The sequence below is a fragment of the Populus alba genome, chromosome 10 (assembly GCF_005239225.2).
Source record: "Populus alba chromosome 10, ASM523922v2, whole genome shotgun sequence".
Classification (NCBI taxonomy): domain Eukaryota; kingdom Viridiplantae; phylum Streptophyta; class Magnoliopsida; order Malpighiales; family Salicaceae; genus Populus; species Populus alba.
In genome coordinates, this window is record NC_133293.1 from 13,582,937 (window position 1) to 13,607,529 (window position 24,593).

At 35.5% G+C, this 24,593-nt stretch overlaps 2 protein-coding genes and 1 long non-coding RNA gene across 3 annotated transcripts; 2 read left to right on the top strand and 1 right to left on the bottom strand.

The window, feature by feature from the left end:
• The first annotated feature begins 5,047 nt into the window (after positions 1–5,047).
• LOC118045458 (caffeoylshikimate esterase) lies at positions 5,048–9,484 on the top strand. Its single transcript, XM_035054108.2, has 8 exons — positions 5,048–5,471; positions 5,581–5,607; positions 6,001–6,130; positions 6,214–6,360; positions 6,486–6,616; positions 7,733–7,870; positions 8,663–8,761; positions 8,903–9,484. The coding sequence occupies exons 1-8, from the start codon at positions 5,145–5,147 to the stop codon at positions 9,119–9,121; spliced, it is 1,218 nt and encodes a 405-aa protein (XP_034909999.1). The 5' UTR covers positions 5,048–5,144; the 3' UTR covers positions 9,122–9,484.
• A 1,646-nt stretch (positions 9,485–11,130) lies between these two features.
• On the top strand, positions 11,131–13,630 carry LOC118045436 (uncharacterized). Its single transcript, XR_004686982.2, has 4 exons — positions 11,131–11,407; positions 11,548–11,667; positions 11,790–11,893; positions 13,011–13,630. It is a non-coding gene; the product is annotated as an uncharacterized lncRNA (long non-coding RNA).
• Positions 13,631–18,954: 5,324 nt separating this feature from the next.
• LOC118045655 (zinc finger protein JAGGED) lies at positions 18,955–23,097 on the bottom strand. Its single transcript, XM_035054347.2, has 5 exons — positions 22,715–23,097; positions 22,479–22,570; positions 21,935–22,066; positions 21,610–21,691; positions 18,955–20,609 (listed from the first exon to the last, which is right to left on the bottom strand). Coding segments are annotated over exons 1-5 (810 nt in total). The 5' UTR covers positions 22,717–23,097; the 3' UTR covers positions 18,955–20,107.
• Between the last annotated feature and the right edge of the window lie 1,496 nt (positions 23,098–24,593).

The following is a 24,593-nucleotide window of genomic DNA, read 5'->3' on the forward strand; positions in this document are numbered from 1 at the left end:
TCTAAACACATATCCAGTAGTTGATCGACGAGTGTCATGATCCCCTGCATAGTCAGCATCACAGTAGCCAACCATTTTACAGTCTTCACCTTTCTTGTACAACAAACCATAGTCAAATGTGCCCTTCACATACCTCAGGATTCTTCGGGCTGCTTCCAAATGAGGCTTCTTTGGATTTTGCATGTATCTGCTCATTACACCTACTGCATATGAAATATCAGGTCTGGTCACAGTTAGATATAACAAGCTTCCCACCATCTGTCGATACATTGTAGCATCTTGCAGCTCCTTGCCTTCATGTGCACACATTCTGGTATTTGGGTCCATAGGTGTTGCAGTTGCTTTACACTCTAGCATCCCAAACTTTTCCAAAAGGTCTTTGACATATTTTTGCTGACATAGAATTACTCCTCTGCGTGTGATACTTATCTCTAAACCAAGGAAATGATTCAGCTGTCCTAGTTCCTTCATTTCAAACCGAACAGACAAATTCTCCTTGGTTTGGCAGATTTCTTCAACATCATTTCCTGTGATGATTATATCATCGACATATACGAGTAGTATAGCTAATTTTTCACCATTAGCTTTAAAAAAATAAGCTGGAATCTGCATGGCTTACTGAAAATCCACTCTTTGTTAAGAATTCGGCAATCTTACCATACCAAGCCCTTGGTGCTTGTTTCAACCCGTAGAGTGCCTTTCTCAGCTTGCATACGTAGTTGGGATGACTTTGATTTTGAAACCCCATTGGCTTATCCATATAGATCTCTTGATCTAGCTCTCCATGCAAGAAAGCGTTCTTCACGTCCATCTGCCACAAGATCCACTCCTTGTTGGCTGCAACAGCGAGTACAACTCGCACGGATGTAAGTTTTGCAACTGGACTAAACGTTTCGTCATAATCTAGTCCATATTGTTGAGAAAATCCTCGTGCTACCAGGCGAGCCTTGAGTCTTTCAATTGTTCCATTTGTGCGTCGTTTTATCTTATACACCCATTTACATGAAATGGGTTCCACATCCTCTGGTCTTGGTACAAGATCTCAGGTCTGATTTTGTTGTAGTGCTGTAATCTCTTCTTCCATAGCCTTATTCCAGTTTGAATTTTGAGAAGCTTCTGTAAAGGTTTCTGGTTCTTTTACACCTTCTACCACTGCAGCATTTGCATATTTTGCATTTGGCTTCTTCATTCGTGTTGATCTTCTAGGTGGATTTGATGTTGTTGCTGCATTGAATTCTTCACTTGGCTGGTCATGTATACCAGTTTGCCACGAGTTCTCTTTAATTTCAGCATCAACATCAATTACTTCTTCTTGACTGTCAGTGTTATCTTCATCTTTGTTCAACTGGATTCGAGCAATTTGCATTTCTTTTTTAAGCCCTTCTGAGTCTGGTAGTGATTGATGTTCTATGGACCACCATGAAGATGATTCATCAAACACAACATTTCTGGATGTGTAGCATTTTCCAGTAATTGGATCACAGCATCTCCACCCTTTCCGTTGATTATCAAAACCAACAAAAATACATCTAACAGCCTTCTTGTCCATCTTGCTGCGTAGATGATTAGGTATAAAAACATAACATACACATCCAAAAACTCAAAAATAGCTCACTGTGGGTTTCTTATTCCATAGCTTTTCAAATGGTGACTGGAAATCAAGCCTCTGCTGTGGAAGCTTGTTGATTACAAAAGCTGCAGTCTTCATTGCTTCTGCCCACCATCTACCTGGAACATTCTTTGCATGAAGCATACTTCGACAAGTCTCTGCTAAATGCATGTTCTTCCTCTCAGCAATACCATTTTGCTGCGGGGTATTTGCACAGGTGAATTGATGATTAATTCTGCAATCTCTTAGATAGTAAGAGAATTCATCTGATATGTACTCTCCCTCATTGTCAGAACGTAGACAACATATTCTTTTATTGATCTCAGCTTCTGCCACCTCTTTGAACTCCTTGAATCTTGAGAGTGTCTCAGATTTTTCCTTCATAAAATAAACCCACACAAACTTTGAAAAATCGTCAATAAATGTTACCATGTATTTCAAGCCACTAACAGAAGCTTGCTTAACAGGTCCAAACACATCAGAATGAATGAGCTCTAATGGTCCCTTTGCTCTCCACTTCGATTCTTCATATGGCAGTTGATGTGCCTTGCCATATTGACAGCCTGCACAAATTGCATCGATCCTTACTTCAAGCTGAGGCAGACCCTTCAATGCAGACCTTCTCATCATCATGTTGAGTTTAGAAAAACTCACATGACTCAGTCTTTGATGCCATAGATCCACTGTCTCACTCTTCTTTGTCTTGTCTACATATGTTGTTTGTGCAGACATCACATACACTGATTCAAGCCTCTGCCCCTTTATCACTGGTTCATCTAGACTTTCAAGATCACGGTACACTTTAACATCTTGAGGACCAAAGAGAACAAAGTGTCCTGAAGATGTTAATTGTGCCACTGACAAGAGGTTTTTCTTCATTCCAGGAACATGATAAACATTTTGTAGTGACACATCCTTGAGATTAAGTTGGGAAGAGACTACGGCATCCCCAACATGGGCTATAGCCAGCTTTGAATTGTTTGCTGTGACTACTACGTGTTTTCCCTTGTATTCCACCAGATTCTTCAATTTTTCTTTGTCACCTGTCATATGATTTGAGCAGCCTGAATCAATGATCCAGTCGTTTTCATAATCAATATGTTCAGGTGTTGTTACTGTGAAGGCTGCCTCTTTTACTTCAGTAAAGAATGCATGAGCATCCCATTCATCTTCTATTTTGAAGATGACGACATCATTCTCCACATGCTCCTTCCTCTGCAAACACTCTTCTTCTTCTACTGCCGTGAAGAATGCATGAGCATCCCATTCATCTTCAATTTTGAAGGTAGCTGTATTACCTTCAACATGCTCCTTCTTTTGCCAACAGTCTTTTGCCATATGACCCTTCTTACCACAGTTATAGCACTTCCCTTCAAATTTTCTTTTGATCCCGTAGCCCCTTGCTTCACTGGAATTTCTTTCTTCTCGATTGAACTTTGTTTTGTCTTCATTTCTTTTGGATCTGTCATTGACATGTTGCTTTGGCTTCCATCTGCCTTTATGGACATAAAGTGCATCAACTTCACCTTTGAGTGCAACTTCTCCCGTTTGTTTGGCTAGTGCTTCTTGACCAGCCAGCAGATTCTCAAACTCAACAAGTGATGGTTGAGTCTGCCATCCTTGTACTGCAGCAACAAAGCTTCTGAAATCTGGCCGCAAACCATGGATAATTATCCTTTTCATCCTGGTTTCACCAATTGGAGCTTCTGCATCCAATTCAGAAATTTCTCGACAAAGTGTCTTCACCTTGTGGAAAAACTGGGCAACAGTTAGTTCACGATGAGCTATTGACAACAGCTCACTCTCTAACAGTTGAAGCTTTGTATCATTCTTCTTTGAGAATAAATCTGCAAACGTCTTCCAGGCTTCATGAGGATTTTTGGCATCCCGAATGTGTTCCAACACATCTTCTTCAATTGTTGTTTTCAAAGCAAACATTGCTTTGCCTGCTTTAATCTTCCACTTTCGTAATGCACCATTTGCATCCTCAGCCTCTGGTTGTGTAATTTCACAGCCATTCACAACTTCCCACAAATCCTGGCCCTGCATGTAAGACATCATGCACGTTGACCAAGTATTATAATTCTGGTTGTTGAGCTTCTTAATTCCCCCAATAACTTGAAGATCACCCATCTCACTCTTTTCTTTTCCTCACGTGTTTGACTCTCAAATATCAAATAAAACACTCTCTCTTGAACCCAGCTCTGATACCAATTGTTGAACTTTTGATATTCAGAAAGACAAACAATTAAAGAAAGAAAAACACACTTTATTGATGGATAAAATTAATGTAGCAGCTACAAGCCTTTATATAGGCATTTTACTTAACAGACTTCCTACAAATAAGACACGGAATGACTATAAAATAGAAAGAATAAAACAACTGACTTTCCTAATCATACTGCAACAAATTCCTTGTGACTAGGATTATTCCTATTTTATTGGAAAACAAATTGACTAAACCAGCATATCACTCTTGACTCAGTCACGGTCTGATGTTGATTAACTTTAACATATAAGTCCAACTTGTTATCTGTGCATTTATCTAACTTATCAAGTCTGTTTACTAATTTTTCTAATTTGATATAAAACCTTTCCTGGATACGTATGGATTTGAGAATATAAATATTTCTACAATAAAAAAAATAAGTAAAGGATAAATGGCATTTTTTTTTAATATCCATCATCACTATTTCCTTTAGCTATTAAATCAATTATATGATTGTTATAAATATACTAAAAGGAAATTATGGTTTTTGTAAAGAAATGGTATAGTTATAAATTTTGCCAATTATTTTTACTATAGTGGTGACAAAATTATAATTTTTAGTATATAAAGACAAAGAAAATAATATTTTATTGTAATAATTGCAATATTATTTAATTCTTTTGCTGTACTAAAAATTAGTTTGAAATTTTACATATATATATATATATATAATATTTACTATATTTTATTATATACAAGTATTAACCTTTTGATTTAAAGTTATACTTTTATTCTATGTCAAAAAAACACATTAATAATACACACACATCAATTCTTTTGTGTTTTAAAAGAACTTAGTAGACTTACAATGAAACGAGTTAAATAAACATGTTAATATTTTATTATTTTATATTTATTAACACAAATGATTATTGATATATTTAATTAAATAAATCCATAGTTTTTTTTATTTATAATTAAATTAAAAAACACATTTTAAAACTTGTATATATATATATATATTTTTTTTTTTTTTGCTAAAAAGAATTATCCGACCTCGTATAATCGAATCGAATGACCCACCTAGCTAAGACAAAAAGATATTTTCAAAGATATTATGTGGATTATACCACAAAATTGACTATCGTTGACCGTCAAAACCGACCACATGGAAGAACAAAATAAAAAAGACCACGTGCAAAGCTGCGAAAATTGAAGAAACGCACGCACATTAAAAGAAAAGGAAAACAAAAGGCAGTAGTCCAGAACAAACTCTTTTTTAAGTGGAAGATTTCTTTCACTTTTCGTAGTTCGTTTCTTCTGTCAATGGATCTCTCTTTCACTCTCAGATTCCGCCCCCCTAACCCCCCTCTCTCTCGCCGGAAACTTGAATCTCCGATCATCCATCCGCTAAAAAGGTTCCTACCTACTTTTCATCGGCCTGATATTAATCCAAATGCTAAACCATTTCCAATGTCATCAAGGACCCACCAGTCAGCTGTCGTGACCGCTAAGTTGAATAAGCCAATAGACGGTGTGAGTGAAGAGCTGAACTTGATTGCTTCGCAAAATTTAGACCATGCACCAGCTCGCAGAAGGGTTCGATCAGCTTTCGCTCAAGTGCAACAGGAGCTTGATCACCCACTTTTCAAGGTTTGTTTGTTTTCTCGATCTGATCACGATCGTAGTACCTGTTTTGATCTCTTGAATTTACATGGATAGTGACTGATGTTACCTTTTTTGGGTTTTGACTGGTGGATAGATGACACCTCCAGGGAAGACATACGAGGTACGCACTGCCGCTCTCCGGCCACTACTATTTGTTGCTTAGCACTTCTTACTCTATAAGCGAGCATCTCCCTTTTCAATTTGAAATTTGTTTACACATTTAGTTTTTTCTTTTCGATCATGAAAAGGTACCTTTTCTTTACGTGAATATTGATCTGTAATTCAATTTTCTTATTTGGAAACACCAAACATTATGAGCCGGGTTGAATTTAATTTCCATATTGTCCTGATGAAAGGGGAATAAAGAGAAGGAAAAAGAAGAAGAAGACGTTTTTGGAGTTATTTTCGACTGGTTTGGTTGAAATGAATTCATTTAGTCATATTATCACCTTGTTTTTAGATGCTAATGTGGTTGTTAATTAAATCTCGGTGATTGTATTATTGGATTCTTTAGTGGTATGAAAGGAATTCTAGAGGTTCGGAAATTTTTTGCAAAAGATGGATTCCGGAACCTGGAGTTCGAATGAAAGGCGCTGTGTTTTTTTGCCATGGTTATGGTGATACCTGTACCTTCTTCTTTGAAGGTTTGTCATTCTATCTTTTATATGCTCACATAGATTCACCGGTAACATTCCGTGTATGATATTTGGAGAGTTTGAAATCTCAGGTATTGCAAACCGAATTGTTGCATCTGGGTATGGTGTTTATGCTTTGGACCATCCTGGTTTTGGCCTATCTGAAGGATTGCATGGTTACATACCAAGCTTTGATGAATTAGCTGACAATGTTATTGAACAGTACACAAAAATAAAAGGTTCGATAAGCATCTTGTCATGCAATGGCTATAAAGTTATTGTGATTATTTCTTGTTTTAGTATTTGATACACATAAATACTGGGAATTTTTAATTTCTGATTCATTATATATCATGATTGGCAGGGCGTCCTGAGTTAAGAGGGTTGCCCTGCTTCTTACTGGGGCAGTCCATGGGAGGAGCTGTTGCTCTCAAAGTTCATCTAAAAGAACCACGTGCATGGGATGGCATAATCCTTGTAGCCCCTATGTGTAGAGTAAGCCCGTCCTTTCTCCAATTACAGAGATAGTTTTAGTGAGTCCATTTTTTTTAATGAGCTCATTGGTAATCCATTTGCATTTCTGCGCCTGTTTAAGTTTGTGGATTATTTACAAGCTTCCCTTCCCTTATTTCATGAGAGAACAAATAGTTAATTGCACTTTGCAAAAAGCAAATCCCCTAAATTTGGTACCCGATTGAAGAAGTGCATCAGTATGCTGTCAAATTTGGAAAAGCATATTTATAAATGCCTAGCCAGCTCATATCCTGGAGTGTAGCATACTAATAGATCGTCGTAAATTCGTGTGCTATGTTCATATATTCGTGGGTTTCTGTTAGGAATTTCATGTTTGACAAACAGTTTTCTGCTTGCCATGGAGGTTAATAGCGTGCCTCAGCAGAGGAAGTTCTAGTCAGACTGTAGAACAGTTTATCATCACTAAGACATGTTACCAAGTTCACTGAATATGCTCATATGTGGTCCTTTAGCTCTGCATACTGATTTTTGAATTTTGCGAAGTGATTTATTGTCACCGCTCTTACCTTGCCTGGTTTCATCATTATCAGAGACAAGCAAAGCATTGGTATATAGTCTTTGGCAAAAAGCTTTGCTTTGGAGGTTTCAACAATTTCTTTACCAAACAGCCCTTATCATAATGATTAAAATAGTGCTCAGGAAGGAATTGAACTTTCTGAAAGACATGGTTTTCTTGATCAAATTTGGCCTGACAATATAGATCAATGGCATCTGATACTGGAAAGCTAACATAAAATACGGCAGATGCAGGATCTCAAACAGTTGTCTGTGATTCTTTTGACCAGTGAAAAGAGTGGTGGCTACAATTTGCACCTGAGTTTAACCAGCTGTTTGCTTCTTAAATTTTGCAAATGGGGACACATGATATTGCTATTGCTAATTGATCACTATTATGTTATCATCACTTAGGTGGGTAGGATCATCATCGCTCTTCATAAAAAGATGCGTGGATTAATATTTGTTTGCTCTTTCTGGGTCTGACTTCACTGGGTTTTTAAGTTGCAAGCATAACTATTTTATCTGCAGAAAGCTACTCATGATTACTTTAAGATTTTCTAACCTCAAGTTCTTGCCAAGATTGCAGAGGATGTTCAGCCCCCAGCACCAGTTCTTAAGGCATTAATTCTTCTTTCTAAAGTTATGCCAAAAGCAAAGCTCTTGCCACAGAAGGATCTAGCAGCACTTTGCTTCAGAGACCTGAAGAAAAGAAAAATGGTGTGTATTCTATTTACTCTCTGTTCAGAAGACTTGTATCATATTGAACCAATCCTTTCACTTGCTGCCACAACGAGCCTCACTGTCATGTTGTTTGGTGTTTTAAACGTGACAATTGAAAACCAAGCTCATTATTGGGCCTCAAATGCCCAGTAACTTTGTTGCTTTATTTCAAAAATTAATTGGTTTTATGTTGGTTTTGTCTGACAACTTTACAGCATTGATGAATAATATGCTCCTCAAGCTTTTCAATAGGTCATTTGATTGGTTTTCCAATGACTACAATTAAGTGAAGATCCATGCATCTTCATTTCTACCACGATGAATTGCCTTCTGAACATCACTATAGCATTTCTCGTATTTGAATGCAAAATGAACATCTACTTGATTATAACCAGTAAACCCAATAATTCAGAATCTGCTAATATGAATAAAGAAAACCCTATTGTGCATTTATACTTATAATTCAAAATCTGCTAGCATATAGATCAAATCTTAACCTCATAGAGAAACTTATCCGTCACTAATCTGTAAAACAGGGCTCACTGCTTTCTCCTAACTTCTGCAACATTCCCACGTCAACTTGTTTTCTCTTTTATAACATTCAAGAACTCATGTGTTGTCCATAAAAAAAATCTGAAAATCAATAAGTGAGTGAATGTTCACTCAAAGAAGTCACAAATTTCTTCCTGGAATTTTCTGGTAGATGTAATTGTGTGTTTTAAATTTCAAATGTTCAGTATTCCCTAGATGCTTTCACATAAAAAAATCTTTGCTCTATTTCTACTTCAGGCCGACTATAATGTTATCTGTTACAATGACCAAATGCGATTGAAAACTGCTGTGGAGCTCCTAAATGCTACCAAGGATATTGAGAAACAAGTGGAAAAGGTTGGGTTTTGTCTTATTGTTTTTTCATGATTCCTTCATCTATCTTTGTTGCCTCAACAACGCAGTGTGTGCTTTTGATGTTACACACACACACGCACACATAAATATCAAGATAAGTTGACCGATTCACTCATGTTGCAGGTTTCATCCCCATTGTTGATTCTTCATGGAGCTGCTGATAAGGTGACAGATCCTTTAGTTAGCCAGTTTCTCTATCAGAAGGCCTCTAGCAAAGACAAAACGCTGAAGCTCTATGAAGGGGCCTATCACAGCATTCTTGAAGGGGAGCCTGATACCAATATCTTTGCAGTCTTTGATGATATTATTGCGTGGCTTGATTCCAGATGCTCGGCTAAGTAAAGTATTATTTCCATGCTACAGTTCTCTATGCGATTTCCTCGACCTGCCTCTGGCTATTGGGACAGCCACCCGTTCCCGACCAATTTTTCAAATTTAGTTAACAATGCTAATTTTTAGGAGGAGCCGGAAACCAAGGCAAATTTCAGTTCAGTCAATGGTGTTTGTTCAATGAGAATTATGAAGTATAATGGCAGATTGCTAGGTTGGTACTTCAAATGATGTTCATGGATAGCTATAGCATAACACACAGAAGATGTTCAAATAAAAATGGCTGTACTCAAAACTTATATAGGTTATTCACCTTCTGGATTATCGTAATCGTATTGGCTTCATTGGAATAGCATATGAAGACCAACTTTCTGAGGTTATGAGCCATTTTTATTCGATGCGTTGCGAAATGGTAGAATCTCAGTCTGTCTGCAGATCCTTGCAGGGTTAGTGATGGCTGCCGCTTCAAAAGAGCATGTCATTGTTATTATATATAAAATCACTATAAGAAGTTGTTTGATTTTATGTTTTAAAAGTATTTTAAAAAAAATATATTTTTTATTATTTTATTTTAAAATAATATTTTTAAACTGTTTTTATATATTTAAAAAATATTTTATCAATATATTTATAAATAAAAAATATTTTCGAAAGCTGTTTCCTGAAGTATTGCTCTACAGAGCATGCGGACATTTCGTAAATAAACCATGTTCTCAAAATGACAACACAGCACATGACTATAAAAAATTTGAGCTTGAGCGATCCTGTAAAAATTAAACCGGTTTTTTTTATTTAAATTCGGTTTAATTCTTTTAATTTCAGGTTTGTAAAATTAAAATCAAACTGATTGATTTTTAAAAAAATTTAATTGATTTTTTTTTAATTTAATTAATTTTTTATTTTTTTTGTTCATCTAAAAAAAAAAGGTGTTTTGAATATTTTTAGCGTTGAGACAAGAGCTGTTGCGTTACGGACATCGACAAACACTTTCAGGTTGCTAAAATTATAATTTTATGAAAATTACAAAACAATTAAAATAGAAGGCAGGAAAAAACACTATATTCTCCCTTATATTTTCCTATTCAATAATATAATGTAGTGACTTTTTTATCTTTCTTAATAAAGGTTGTTTGTCTTTGAATTAGGAGTATTTTTATCCTTTTATATAATGCATTAGTTATTGTAGATTTATTTAAAGATATTATATCTATTTAAATATTTATAAATATAAAAACACTAAAATTTTATTGGGATAAAACAACTAACACTGTTAGATAAGGGTATTGTTGTCTTTTTTTTTTAGAATACAATGAGATCATGTATATGATCTTAAGGACAAAAAAATTAAGCTATTGCCTTTTCTCACATTTTTTTTTTTTTTATAATTCCTGGTTTTGTTGAGAGTTATAACATAATTTATTATTTAATTTATGATTTTTAAATATAAAAACATGCATGCATCAGTACGTCGGAGATGTCACACACTTTGGAGGACACATGCTCTCTTCTCCTAGTGATATAAAATGAGCTTTTATTTAAAATGAGTTTTTATTGTCTCATTTGTTTTTTTTTTTTTTAATGTTCTGTTCTTTGATCAGTAACACATGACATCTAGAAGTGATTGTTTTTATTATTTTTTTTAATTTTAATTATTGATATTTATGAATCTAATTTTAAATATTTTTCTCATAGTTTTAATTGTCAAAATAAAGTGTAAGTAATGATTTAAAAGATTATTTTATATTATTTAAGGTGGTGTGTGATATATAAATTAATTTAATTTTTAAGAATAAAACAGATTTAAATTTATTGGCACATATTTTTTTTGCACTGTGACACAAGAGAATAAATATTACTTTATACAGGTAGAAGTCTTTTCATTTTCGGCATGTATAATTTTATCAAGATAAAATAATATATTTGATATTTATTAATAAAAAAATATTACAAGGTTATTTTTATTTTCCACGTGGATTTGGTGATTTATACATATGGAAACAAATAGGGAAGCAGTTTTACATTTTAAGAGAATGGACGGATCAGATTTCTTCTTGAAATCAAAATTTGTCGCAGAGAAAGAAGACGAAGTATTTTCAATCTTTCTTGTTTTATTCTCAATTGAGAAAAACTGCCGTGGACATAGACCTGAGCAATATAGTTAACTGTGCTGTATTAAGATCGACGATCGAGAAAACCAACCTCGAACTGAATCATAACCAGAAACCCGTCTCTGTTTAAGCATCGATCAATGTCCCTCTTAAACCAACTCTTCAACAGAGGCGTTTTTGGTTCTAAATGGTATCTTCTCTTCTCATTTTCATTTTTGTTTTTTTTTTTTATCTTTATTTGCATTAGTTTGAAATTGGATTTTTTTTTTCCAATTTATGTTGGGATTTTTTTAGATGGTTTAAATTTTATATTTGATGACTGCTCTGTAGCAAAACATGCTTGAACTTGGCAATCTCGCGCATTAAATTGCCGCAAAATAAGAGAGATTTGCAGCTTAAACATATGCGCAATTTCTTCAGGCTGGACGAGAAGCAATGGCTCGAATTCGAGTAGGCACCCACCTTCTGGATGATTTTCATAATTACTATTGAATTGCCTTTTGTTTTTCTTTCATGTGCTTAGTAATTATGATGTTTTAAAGAAACAGCGTTTTGGTGTTTGATTTTGTTAGGTTGAACGTGTAACATGGGAAAAGAATATATGGGCTGCATATGAGATATTGGAGCTGTTCTTCTAGTTTGTACTTGCGCGTGTTCCCATTCTTGAAAGTCATTGGTAAGTTTATTTACTGCAAGTAGTTTTTTTCCCTCGATTTGAGATGAGTTGGGACATCACATTTAATCGAGTACAATGATCAAGATCTAGATCCAGAGCAGCGTTTTTAGGATCTTGATGCCGAACGCACCTTCCTATAACTCTTTGATTGTTGGTCCTTGGGGTGTTTATGCACACGTCGTTTAATTTGTTATGCTAGCCTGTTGGGAATTTTGTTTAAGCTACAGTACAAATATGGTGATCATCACCTTAGCCTTGCTATGAAGGAGTAAATTCAATTTGATCCAGATGTCAAGTATATGGAGATATTTCATGGCTGTTTGGGTTAATTGCCTGTTATTTGGTTGATTAATTAGTGCTATGCCAACCCCATGTGCTGGTACTGGGTTGGGTTCAAATGTAGCAGTAATGTGGATCTAAGGTAGTATATTTTACCATCTCAACGCTACAAACTTTTAATCTTTGCCAATTGGGATCGTATTTGAATCATTTACGTTTAGCCTGTTTTCCTAGGATGATGTCTTTGTCTTCATGATGCTTATTAAAATTAGAGATGATATCATGCATTCTATTCTTAAGCAATGTAGACAATTCTGTACCATGTTAGATAACAATATTTGACTGATGATTCCGAATCCGCATCATCAATTACATGAAAGCGACAAAGTGGATTCAGAATATCTGTTTTTGTAAGCCTTGTACAGGGTATATGAGCACCGCACCCAACTAGAAAGATGTGTTTTCTCATCTTTGGAGGAAGACTATTAGACCAATGGGTGTGCATCCACAACTTTATTTGCCAGAAATAATGTCTGATTAGCGCATATGTAGAGTTCTTCAACTGAAACATGGCTTCATAGGCTTGTTAATGTCTAAACATGCAAAAAACTTGATCTTGGCTGAATATGCGGCTCGTTTAAAATTGTTCATGAAATAAACAAACTTAGTACAATCTAATTTTGAAACATTTTAAAGTTTAGGTTAGGCCTAACTGCCTACTTCTTGACCTGTCTTGGCTTTTATTGTTGTCTTTTCTTTTTTCCTTTTTTGAGAAAGCATTTTTGGTTGTCTGTTGCATGACTCGGATATAATATCTGACCCTTTATGTTATCTCCAGGTGGATCAAAGCAGATTGTGGCTGAAGCCACACCTCCTCAAGCTCCTACCAAACAGAGCGCTCTCCTCTATCTCCACTTTCCAATGGGGTCCATCGTACCATAATATGGATAGCAAACAAGGATCTCATCATCTTCAAGCTTCTGGCACTGTGAGCAATAAGCCCCAGGTTACTTCTAACAAAATTGAACCATCAATCAGGAATCATAATGTCGGACCATTGACTGATGGTAATAGGGAGACAACACCACATGCATCTGATGTTTTTGGGGAGAGCTCGAGCTGCCATTGCATAAGCAGAGCGTGCAGCTGGCGAGCTTGTAAATGTTAAATTTGGCTCATTTAGGTTAGGTGAAGGCAAGTCTTAGTTATTTCATAATCGACCTTTGATTATAAAATTATATCTCAAGATCACATAATCAAGCATGCCAAAAAAGAAACCAAAAGAAAATGTACATTATTTCAATATGTAAAAACACAATCCTACAAAAACTGGAAACTACCGAGAGTTTCGTATTGGTAATATTTTTATACCATTATGATCATTGCTGAAATACCAAGAAACCCCACGATTGTATCAATTTCTTTTAAGATTTCAATTCATTTGTTTTCTGCACATAATGTTTAGTTGTTCTTGTCTAAAATTTATTGTTTTCGAATAGCAACTCTTACTGCATTCATTAGACCAGACATGTACATGTTAAGGACCGAAAACAAGTCCACACCTCACGTATGATTCTCCATCAAATTGGTGACATGAATAATAGTATTATTCATGATTGATTGCTTTTGTGATGTAGTCTGTGTTGTCTCGGTTATAAATTTGAAAAGTTTTGCATGGGTTATGTTAAAAATTATTTTGATTAAGGACAGGTTATAATTTATTGTTTTTTTAAAACTTAAAACTGTAACTGTAACTGCAAAGCTGATGAAAATATGTTTTTTTTTTTTTTCTTGAAAAAAAATCTCGGGATAAAAATAAAGCTCAAAATTACTCGTAACATGATTCTGCTGTGGTCCATAAGATGGCTTGGAGGGAAAAGGAAAGGAAAGGAAGGTTTTCTTTGCAAGGCCGGACTTGTACAAGAGACGGACCTGTTTCTCGTGGTTGATAACGATTACAAGCCCATTTCCAAATTAGCAATATCAAAATCTAACAAGTATATTTTCCTCATCCTTTCAATAGAGGACAGGATTAAAAACTTGGGATGGAAATGAATTATTTGTGTTTTTTATTTTCTCCTAAAACTTATTTCCCTAAAATATTATCAAGCGAAAGAAATTCAAATAACATTCAAACTTGCCAAAAAGATCTGAATTATCCATATACTTGGGGAATTGTCATCTGAACGTCGAGTTTCAGTTCATGGATGAAACACTTGGAGATTTTTGGTATTTGGTACTATATTTAGACATCGGAATACCGTGCAAACCGTGTTTCTAAAAAATTTAAATTTTTTTATTAAAATTTAATATGATTTGTTTGTTTTGGATTGTTTTAATATATTAATGTTAAAAATAATTTTTAAAACATAAAAAAATATCATTAACATGCATTTCGACACAAAAAATTATTTAAAAAAACAACTGCTTTCACGTTACCAAACATACTCTTACTTTTACTACCAAACAATCACACCACAGCTTTGATTTTCTAGCATTTTATTCTAAAAATGAAAAGAGAAAAGGAAAAGGAAAAAGAAAATACTAGCTACGAAGTGAAGTAACTAAATTTTTAGGGTTATCTCACCATCCCTGTTATTATTTATTTTTTTTTTTAAAAAATTCAGGTTAAATTTTATCTCTGTCCACTTTATGGGGCTAGAAAGATAAAAACAAGGGAAGAAAAAGCCCAAGGAACTACAAGAACAGGTTGCAATCCATTACCAAGGAGAAAGAAACAATGATACGCAGACAGGGAGAATGACCACACAGAATTAATTTGCTTGGCATCTGGGCATTAGAAACCAAAACATTCTTGTTATGAACAAACAACCTAAGCTACATGCGCAATTATGATTAACTCCTTCACAAGCGCAAAGAAAATAAAAAAGAAAAAAGAAAAAAAGAAGAAGAAGCAAGCCTGCTTGTTTTTTTTCTCCCGGCAGTAAGGTACTATAGTTCTCGTTCAATTTGCACATCAATTATGATTGAACTTTATATTACCCAATTATGATTGAACTTTATATTACCTGGAATAATTACAATATTTCTCAACATCATAATTATATATCTCATTCATATGCATCTCAGAGGAGTGTACCTGTTTCTCAAAAGACAACCCTTTCATGCATCAAACTTGATAAAAACAAATCTATATAGATATGAAATATATAGCCGTACATATATTTGAGAGAGTGATAAAGGTGTATTTAGCTAGCTATATCAAGATCAAGAAACGACAGAAGTAAACAAGACCGATAAGGAAAGAAAAAGCCCGTGCGGACGGACCATAGAATCCCGATAAGAACAGGGTATCGTCACTTGATCAAAGGCGTGATCTGAGCTGAGAACCCACTTTCATTTTGTTGAAGTGAAGGGTCGTTTTCATCTTGAGGTTCGTTTAGTAAGCTCAGGAGATGTTTCCATTGGTCCATTCAAGAGATGCTTGTTCTTTTTTTTTTTTAGCTCTTCAATTCGCAAAAACAGTCTCTTGTTTATGGGCTTCTCCTAAATTTTATACAACATTAAGTATTGGGTTTTAGTGTTAACTGGTGTTTCATTATGTGAACTAGAATTGACTTACTAGACCAACTGTAAGAGAAATATTCAGTCTTTAATTTGCATACCATAAACATACATCAAGTTTCAAACTATACATGTATACGCAAACATATTTGGATTTGGTTATGTTGAATTTTTTTAATTCATTAATTCAGATTTCCTTGGGAGACATTTCATCTTCCATGGAACAACCCGTAAGAAAAAAAAAAAATTAACATGTTAAGAACATTAAAGATGTTAATTAGTAAGAACATTAAAGATGTTAATTAGTTGCTTCAGTTGTTTAATTACCAGGCTAGCCACTAGCATTCAGAAGTAACCAACCAATGGTGATATTTTTTCATAAAAAAAATAGAGCAGTAAAATTAAAATTGAGGTAGAACAACATAAATAAAAAAGACGTTTTAAATCCGCGACAAAACAAAATAGTAATATTTCACAACTCCTTATGCTAAGAGCCAAAAATAGGCACCAATGGCCGCTGTTTTGGCCTTTTTCGAGGCATGCATTAATGAGTAGCGAATAGGACACTAGCAAGTATTGTAACATTTCAGTGCAAAACAAAAAAGGGAAGAGATAGAGAGTGGCAAAATGTAAAAAGGTAACGAGTAATTAAGACGCCTCGACTGAGGATCGGAGTTAGTGATAGAAAACTTACTGTAAAGCTGCTTAAAGGGGTGTAATTATCAGATTCTGCAGCAACAAGACAAATTAAATAAGGCTATAAATTGAAAAGAAATAAAGCCATGCGGCAGCTTTAAACATTCCCACACTTGATATTGCATGGAAACTACGCTGAGTCTACTCTCCTATAGCCGGCTGCTTTTGCTGCCTCTATTGCCATGTCTTTGCATGCAATCTCTCATGTTTCAGTATATTGACAGTTATATGCAACTTTTTTAGTGTAGTTCTGGCTCTACATATATCACAGAGAAGCACACTTAAATCAACACTATTAATGCCTCCACATCTCTCTCCGTGGTGTTTTTGATCCCGAGATATATTCGAGAAAGGTACGGGACTGTAGGTTGACAAAGATCCTCTGCGTGTGAAAGAGATTTACAGTAGCTAAACAGTTGGTATTTCTATGGTTCTAGCTCATTGTTGTCGCGCAGCTGTGAAGTGTTTCAATTAATGATTTGAAATGTGGAAGAGAGGCTCTTCACTAAAAACAATTTTAAAATATAAAAACAAAGAGGGTGAGTATTATTACGTTCGTTCGTTTATTCAGCTGATACCGTGCCATCACTGGCAATTAATGTCTGCCTGATCTTTTTGGGAATTGCCGAAATAATTAAGGGTAATAATCTAATAATTCATCGAGTTCCTTTAATTATGTAATAGTTTGATGACACTCCTTTCTGGTTAGGTACTCTTACTACTATTCTAGCACATGGCAGTACCGCCTCTCTTTTTTTCCACCATTAAGAGCCCTCACTTATAACCCTTTTCTTATCATTTACCCTTTGTGAACCATGATTTTTTGAATTTCGTCTGCTCTTGTTCCAAAATATCTTCTCTTCTTGATGAGATATAATATTAATTGGTAAATTAGTAAAATAATTTATTAAAGGATTAAATAAAATTGTGTAAACCTTATGTCTTCTTAAAGAAATCAATTAAGAAAGACCGTCAAGATTGTATTCTATTGGACCTTGAAAGGTAAAGAATAGATCATGTTTTTGGAACATAAATAAAGTATTAATAAAGGTTGTTAAGTTTCGGTGTACATATATAAACATAAATAATTTATATTAATTTTCTTTAATCGTTAAAGAAATGATTTAACGAAAGCATCCAAGTCCCAATATAGTAAAAATATAAGAAAACAAGAGTAGATCGTTAAAAGACAAGGGACCTCAAGGATGTGTGTCATTAATCTGCAAGATTTATGCTTTGTGAGTCTAAACAGCTAGAGAAAATAAGGGAAAACGATAAATGGCTGTTGCTTTCATCATCGGAATATATAGGGGTAATGAAAGCAGCTGCCTTTGAGGGGACATGGCTAGCTACAAGTATCGCTACCAACACAACTTCTAATTACTAGCACGCCAACAAATTAAATTAGGAGGAGGAGGAGCCAATTATATAGGTACATAGAAATAGAAACAAACAAGAAGACGAGGGTTCAACTGCCCTCGCTCCCTTCTCTTTTTATTTCCTGATTTATATACAGTATACACTTACAGTTATCCCAAATCAGGAAAATAAATAAATTAGCGTCCGTGATTGCTTTGTATATATTTCAGCTGGGTCTAGCTAGCAGCTAGCTAACGATTTTAGGTTAAGCTGTAGCAGCATGGGGCCACGATGTTAGCATCCCAAGTTGACATGTTCATATCGCTTAGTGCTAGAGCCTAGAGTGGTGGCCAGTTGCAGTCCAGCAGAACCTATTAATTGCTTTGGTAGTCAGTACATGTATCGAAGGGCTAGCAGGGTTAGGGTTTATTCTCATCAGAACCTGTCTCTTGTATAGCTTCTAGTATTTGATGGTCTCTGCCAATTAGATTGCTGATACGGGTAAAATCAAGCACCCATCCTACTCAATCATTCATCAATCTCTCAGAAATTTTGCATTTTTAAGCACCTGGAACTCCTCATTTTATTGAACAATTCAAGTGAAACATTTGGCCGAAACTGTGACCTTAAGGCTCCCAGCTCAGGCAGCTGCATTAATTTGTCTCAGTATGTGTTAACTCAGTACGTAACAATAATCAATGGCTTTTTAACTCCCAGAGTGTTTTTAACAGCACATGAAATGTCCAAAATTGGAAGAAACAAGTCGTAAGATCAATTGAATGGAAAAAAAAAAACGAATGATCAGCAATAAATACCCGAGATTAAAATTGTCTAATCCAGGTTGCCAAAGCTTGATGTATATTATGCTCTGGCCACTGTAATCAATCATCTCTAAAAATTACCCCAACTCCCTTTGTATTACTTGAAAAACTACTCTAAAAGCCAATAAATTGTTATATCAATTTGTCCGAGGCCAAACCCATAAGTTATATCCCCAGCACACTTTTCTGATATTTGGATCATTAGCCGAGAATTAACAAAGCATATATATACACGTACCCACCAACCCCCTCCAATTATTCACTTCTGAATTAGATGTTATTATTTTTTGTTCCGCTCAACCATAAGATATAAACAATCTATATATGCTAATTATTTATAATTTAACTGGATTAGTTAAAATTTAAATCTTTTAAAGCATTTTTATCGGTGCACGGAAGTAAATACAAGAAGAAAGCTCTGTTAAAAAAACCCACCTTGCCTCTTTTATTTATTTATTGGTCAGATCCTGACTTTCTGACCACTGGTAATGGTTTAATTGAAGAGTTAAATTTAAGCTCCGACCAAAATTCTTTAACCTTACCTTAATGTGAATGGTTTATTCTCAACTTTAGATGTTACATTTGTCTTGTTTTGTTTAGTTATCAAGGATCCATAGAGGAAACTGAAAGAGAGAGGAAGGAAGGATTCATTGTTTTAGGAACTAAAACTGCAGTTAGTGAAATATATATGTACCAATAAAAAAAAAAACACCGCAGCAATAACAAGAAGAGAGAGATTTACTTACTGCACCCACAGACTTTTGTAGACAGATGTTTTTATGATTATTGTTTCAGCAATCAAGAGCAGGTGGATGAAACTCTTGACCCATAAGTATTTTCTCCATGTCATTAATTAATGCCCGTATTGTGCAAGCCATGGTTTAACTATAAATGTTTCAAGAAACCAGAAGATCATACCAATTTTGGTTCTTGTGGTGTGAATATATCTGTGTCTGTGTATACATGTGGTGTTGAGTGTGGGCCGGAGAGAAGGGGTTAAATTAAACCCTCACCTTCTCACTCCTTTCTGGTCAAAGATATTGTGGAGAGCCACAAAATAAAACAAGAAACAGCAAAAGAATTAAAGGAAAGGGGAAAAAAATGCTATTATAAAGGAAAGCAGCCATGCAAAATCAAGTCCAAATGCAAAAGGGGGTTAGGAACTTTCAGTTCTAATCGGACTCCTTGTCCCACCTCACAAGCTATATAGCCTACAGTCCCCTCTCTTTCTCAGTTGGCTTGTACAATTACAGTACCAACACCAACATATGCCCCCATCCAAACCCCACAGCTCCAAGCCAAACTAGCTGAGAGTGTCCATGAGCTCAGAAAGCTGCCCCAATCCCTGTACATAAAAAGCAAAAACTTCTCTCCTCCTTTGCATGACCCCATTCGTCAGTTCAGTTTGTTAAGTCCCTCTCTTTATCTCTCTCTATGGGTATCGTGTCAAGGCAGATCAATATGCTTCATTCAAGACTACCATTAATCCCACAAAAGGAGAACAAAAGAAAAGAAAGAAAAACAAAAACAATCTTTAAAACCCATCTTGAAACCGATTGATCGATGAAGGATGATCCAAACACTGCTGCTGTCGACCTCCTGCTGCATGGTTCCTTCCCCAATTCAAACCTTCCTCCTGATTGCTCAGTGATCCATCTCTACCACTCCCTTCCGTGCTACGGCTTGAACCAGGTCCGAACCCACCATGACCTACCGGTGCACCAATGCAAGTGTAATTGGATTCTGAGCCACCCATGTTGTAGTTCATGTTCTGGTGGGAAGGGTATGTTTGTGAAGTGTTGTTCAGTACATGTCCGATGTAGTAATCGTTGATGGGATGTTGAGGATACTGCGAGTTATAAGCCGGGAGGCGTGAAGGAGGCGTGTATAGATATGATTGATGAGGATGTTGATTTTGTGGTGCTGGTAAGAGAGTTGATGAAGAGCCAGGGAACATTCTTGGTGGGTACACAGATCTAAATGGATCTCCAATGTTGCCTGCTGGAATGTAGCTCCCTGTTCCCATCGGATGGCAGCTGCAAAGAATTTTAAGTTGAAGAATCTGGTTTCTTAGCAGCTTGTTTGGAACCAATTCTATGATGAAATTGATTTGAACTAATTTAAGTAGATTGAACCGATTCAATCTGCTAACTGAGATTTTCTGTTTGAAATGAGTTATGAAATTGTGGAATTCATTTAACTTGAGAAAGTGAAAATACATCATTCGTCCAACTTGTCCTCGTTTCTAAGAAATCACAGTCTAAACATATGCGTGAGATCAGAGAGGAAAGAAAGAAGGGCGTTGGTGAGACTAGTTTTTAATTAATGGGTCAATTCTAAAGCAAGTCACACATTTTTTATTGAATTAAAAATCTATAAAAATATCTAATTGTAATTGACTGTAAAAGCCATTTATGTTCTTGAAGCTTTTTCAAACATTGGAATTAAGTAAATATGATGTTAAAATAATTTCATTTCTAGTCAACTCTTAGAGTTTCAAATAGCTTGTAGTGGTTCTAATACAGGAAGAAGAAGAAGAACGCAATAAAGTATATAACAATCATGAACTTTGTAACTATTGAGATTAAACAGAAATATTATGATTGGAATCAAATAATGTCCATGACCATTGGTGCAAAACAGCAAGATGTGAATCAAATATATATAGGTGTTCTTTTCTGTTTATGAAATCAAAACGGGTATACATTTTTTTTTCGCGGAACAAAACAGGTGGAGGATCGATCTTTGAATCGCTGATCACATGATATAAAACAATGTAGCTCGTAGGAATCTTCTAAAATTAGAACATTATGGAATTAGAAACCTTTCTAGTTCAAAACAGTATCTGTGGGTCATTTGATTTTTGCTTTTAAGGATTGTCATGTTTCCTTCTTCATTTGTAAGATGTGAAGAAAAGAAGCAAGGATGGAGTGAGTAATAGAAACCCCAAAAAGCAAGTATGGAGTGATGGAGGAGATAAGACAAGAGCAAGAGAGCAATGGTGGATAAAGATGATGGGTGTACATAGTTACGTACCCTGGATGACCCGCAGGGGCTGCTAAAGTATCACTATTGAACACCAGTTGGCGAGCCCGGTTCAACGTTTCTGTCTCCCTCTCTGACCGACCAGCGACACAAATCAAATCAATCAAGGTATCAAATAACCAAAAACACACAAGAATTTGAACAGCACATCAAATTAGTTTTCCTCAAGATTGACGCGACCACGTATACTATTAATTTTCATGGCAAATCATACTCTCCCGTTAAAAAATATACGACGAAAGGTACTATGTTTTGACGTATATATTTGATTAACACATGTTGATAGAAGGTGAAGAAAGGGAGGACATGACTTTGCCTTGTCTGTGTCGGTTCATGTGCCCTCCAAGAGCTTGAGATTTGCAGAACTTGAGGGAACAAAACCTACACTCATAGACCTTACCACACTCTTCTTTCCCATTCTTAGCGCCGCTTTTCTTTTTCCTGTAGCCTGCAAAAAAAAAAAAAAAAAAAAAAAGCAGCCAATTAGAGCAACTTAGATGAGACCATTCTTAGCACCAAAAGCCGAACCCTAGTTACCGATCTCTCTTCTCTAAACCTTCTTTTTTTTTAGCTCTTGACGTTCCATCTCCTCTTCTTTATTGTATCAATTGAGACTTCATGATGCCAAATAGTATGTAATTTAAATAAAAAAAGGGGGTAAAGTGAGGAAAGAATGAATTTTACCGACCCTCATTCATTTTCTTTCCGCAAAATCATGGTGATCTTCCATTTTCTTAATTTTTTTTTATCTTGTTTGGTCTTTTTATCTAAAATGAAAAGGAGAAGGACAGGGAGGGAGGGAGAGATTGTATATTAAACTCTTACTTCTGTTATAGATATAGATAGATAGATGTGCATACCAGAGGAGGAGCCTTCATCAAGGACTTGTTTACCATCTCTAGAGTAATCCTCAGGCAAGTTGTTGAGGTCTAATGGGTTATTCTCTTGTCTCCTGGAAAAACAAATTAGAAAGCAAAAGGACACAAAAGAAAGAGTTAAAAGGAGTGTTGAAGAGTAAGAGAAGACTGAGATGGTAAAGGAGAAGATAAGAGAAATTAAGAGGTGTGAGTGGAAGGGGTTTGCAGGGATGACCTACATGGTACCGACAGAGACAGACAGAAAAAAAAAGAGGTAAACACTCTTTCAGATGGGAAAATAACTAAAGCCTTATAAAATTATGACTTCAGTTTGAGACTGCAATAAAGAGGCTAGTCGAGTGAAGGGGGAAAAAGGAGCTTTGAAAGCTCTCAGTTTCTCTGCCAAACCCCTGAAGTCATCTCCTTCTCTCTCTCTCTCTCTCAAATTGAAAGAACAACAAGGGACAGTGTGGTCTCGTGACTTTAAAAGGGGGAGGGGTGAATGGGGAGAGGGTAAGGCAGACGTGGTCGTGTCATTTGGTTAGATCGAGAGAGAGAGAGAGACGTTGCCTTAGTTTTTCCTTACTGGAGGGAGGCTAGGTCTATTGCCCTAGAACAACTAGTCTCGAGTTCAATGATTTATATATGCGAGAAATATTTAGAAGATTGCTAAAAAGATTTAGCATAAGAGATAGCAATCAAACACCAGTGTCCTTTGCTTATCTCTTCCATCACTAATTAAAGCTCTGGAAGTTGACATTTATACCTTGAGTGCAATCAAGACAAGCCTTGCCCTGCAAATATGCTGCTCCTGCTCATTATGTTGTGAGAAGGGCAGGCTTCAAGTTTATGGTCCCCATTGAAGCTTAAGACTTCTTGGCCATCAATATTGTACCTGGCTTACCATGGATCAAAGAAGTGTTACTATCAATATCTAATTATTAGGGTTTTGTGATCTAAGTTGGGATATACTCTCAACCCACAAAAAGTATTGTTTTATTCTTTGGAAACTCTAGTTGCTTATTTACAGTCCCTTTCAACCAATCTGAAATAACAAAAAGCAAAGCAGTATTGGTTTCTTTTCTTTCTTTCTTTGTCCCTCTCTCTCTCACTGTAATTTATTCTACGTTCAGTTCTTATTATCCAAACTAGCTTTTACAGTACTACGGAGATTGAAACTAGCTTCGCCAAGTTGACAGTGAACAGTGTTTGATTATATGAATGTTCAATCGATGCACACAAACAGATCATACATATAGCTTACTAACCTAGGGTATACTCTTAGGCTACCCTGCTTCACCTGTGTTCCTCTTGAAAATATATAATAGCTCAAAGCAACATATATAGAGCCCATTGGTGTTTCAAGAGGCAAATTAATATATAGCAGGTGTTCATATGGACCACTCTATCTTGATGGTAATGTTGATTATGTTAGGATAGCACTCCATTCGTATGTAAATCTTTTTTCCATTTGTATGACACGGTCATGCAAGTGGGCGAAGCTCGTGTGTGCCCAAACATCTGAAAGGTTTCTTGTTAGTGTTTGGATTCTTATAGGTGGTCCATTCCTTCGGAGGTGTCCAGTAGTAAAATCCACCAACATTTATCTCAGAATTAATTTTGTCAAATCTTTCAATTCTACTCCATCCCCGCAATGATGAACACTCTATTTTTATTCAATTCTTGGAATAGAAGATAAATTAGGCAAGAAAAATAGTTGAGGCCAGCTGGTGGTTAAAGAACTCTTTGCTCAAATCTATCGTCTAATTAAGTATTTGTTTACTTGATAGTTTCATTCAGTCAAGTCTGAAACCTGATTAAGAAATCCCGTTCCTCGAATTACAATTTACTGAGAAAAGAATATCACAACCCTTTCATTTCATTAATAAACCAAAAAATAAATTTCACATTTCGAATTCAATTACTGAAAAGGCCAATTGGTCCTGAGCTTTCAGTTAACAAGTTATTCCCTAACTTACGAGATTCTTGAATCTTGATTTAGTCCTTCACTCTATATATCTTCTTTATTTATGATACTATCTCCGTCGAGATTCAGCTTATGAATCAACGAAATCCTCAATGGAGACCAGATAAGATTGTGGCACGTGCCTTCTAAAA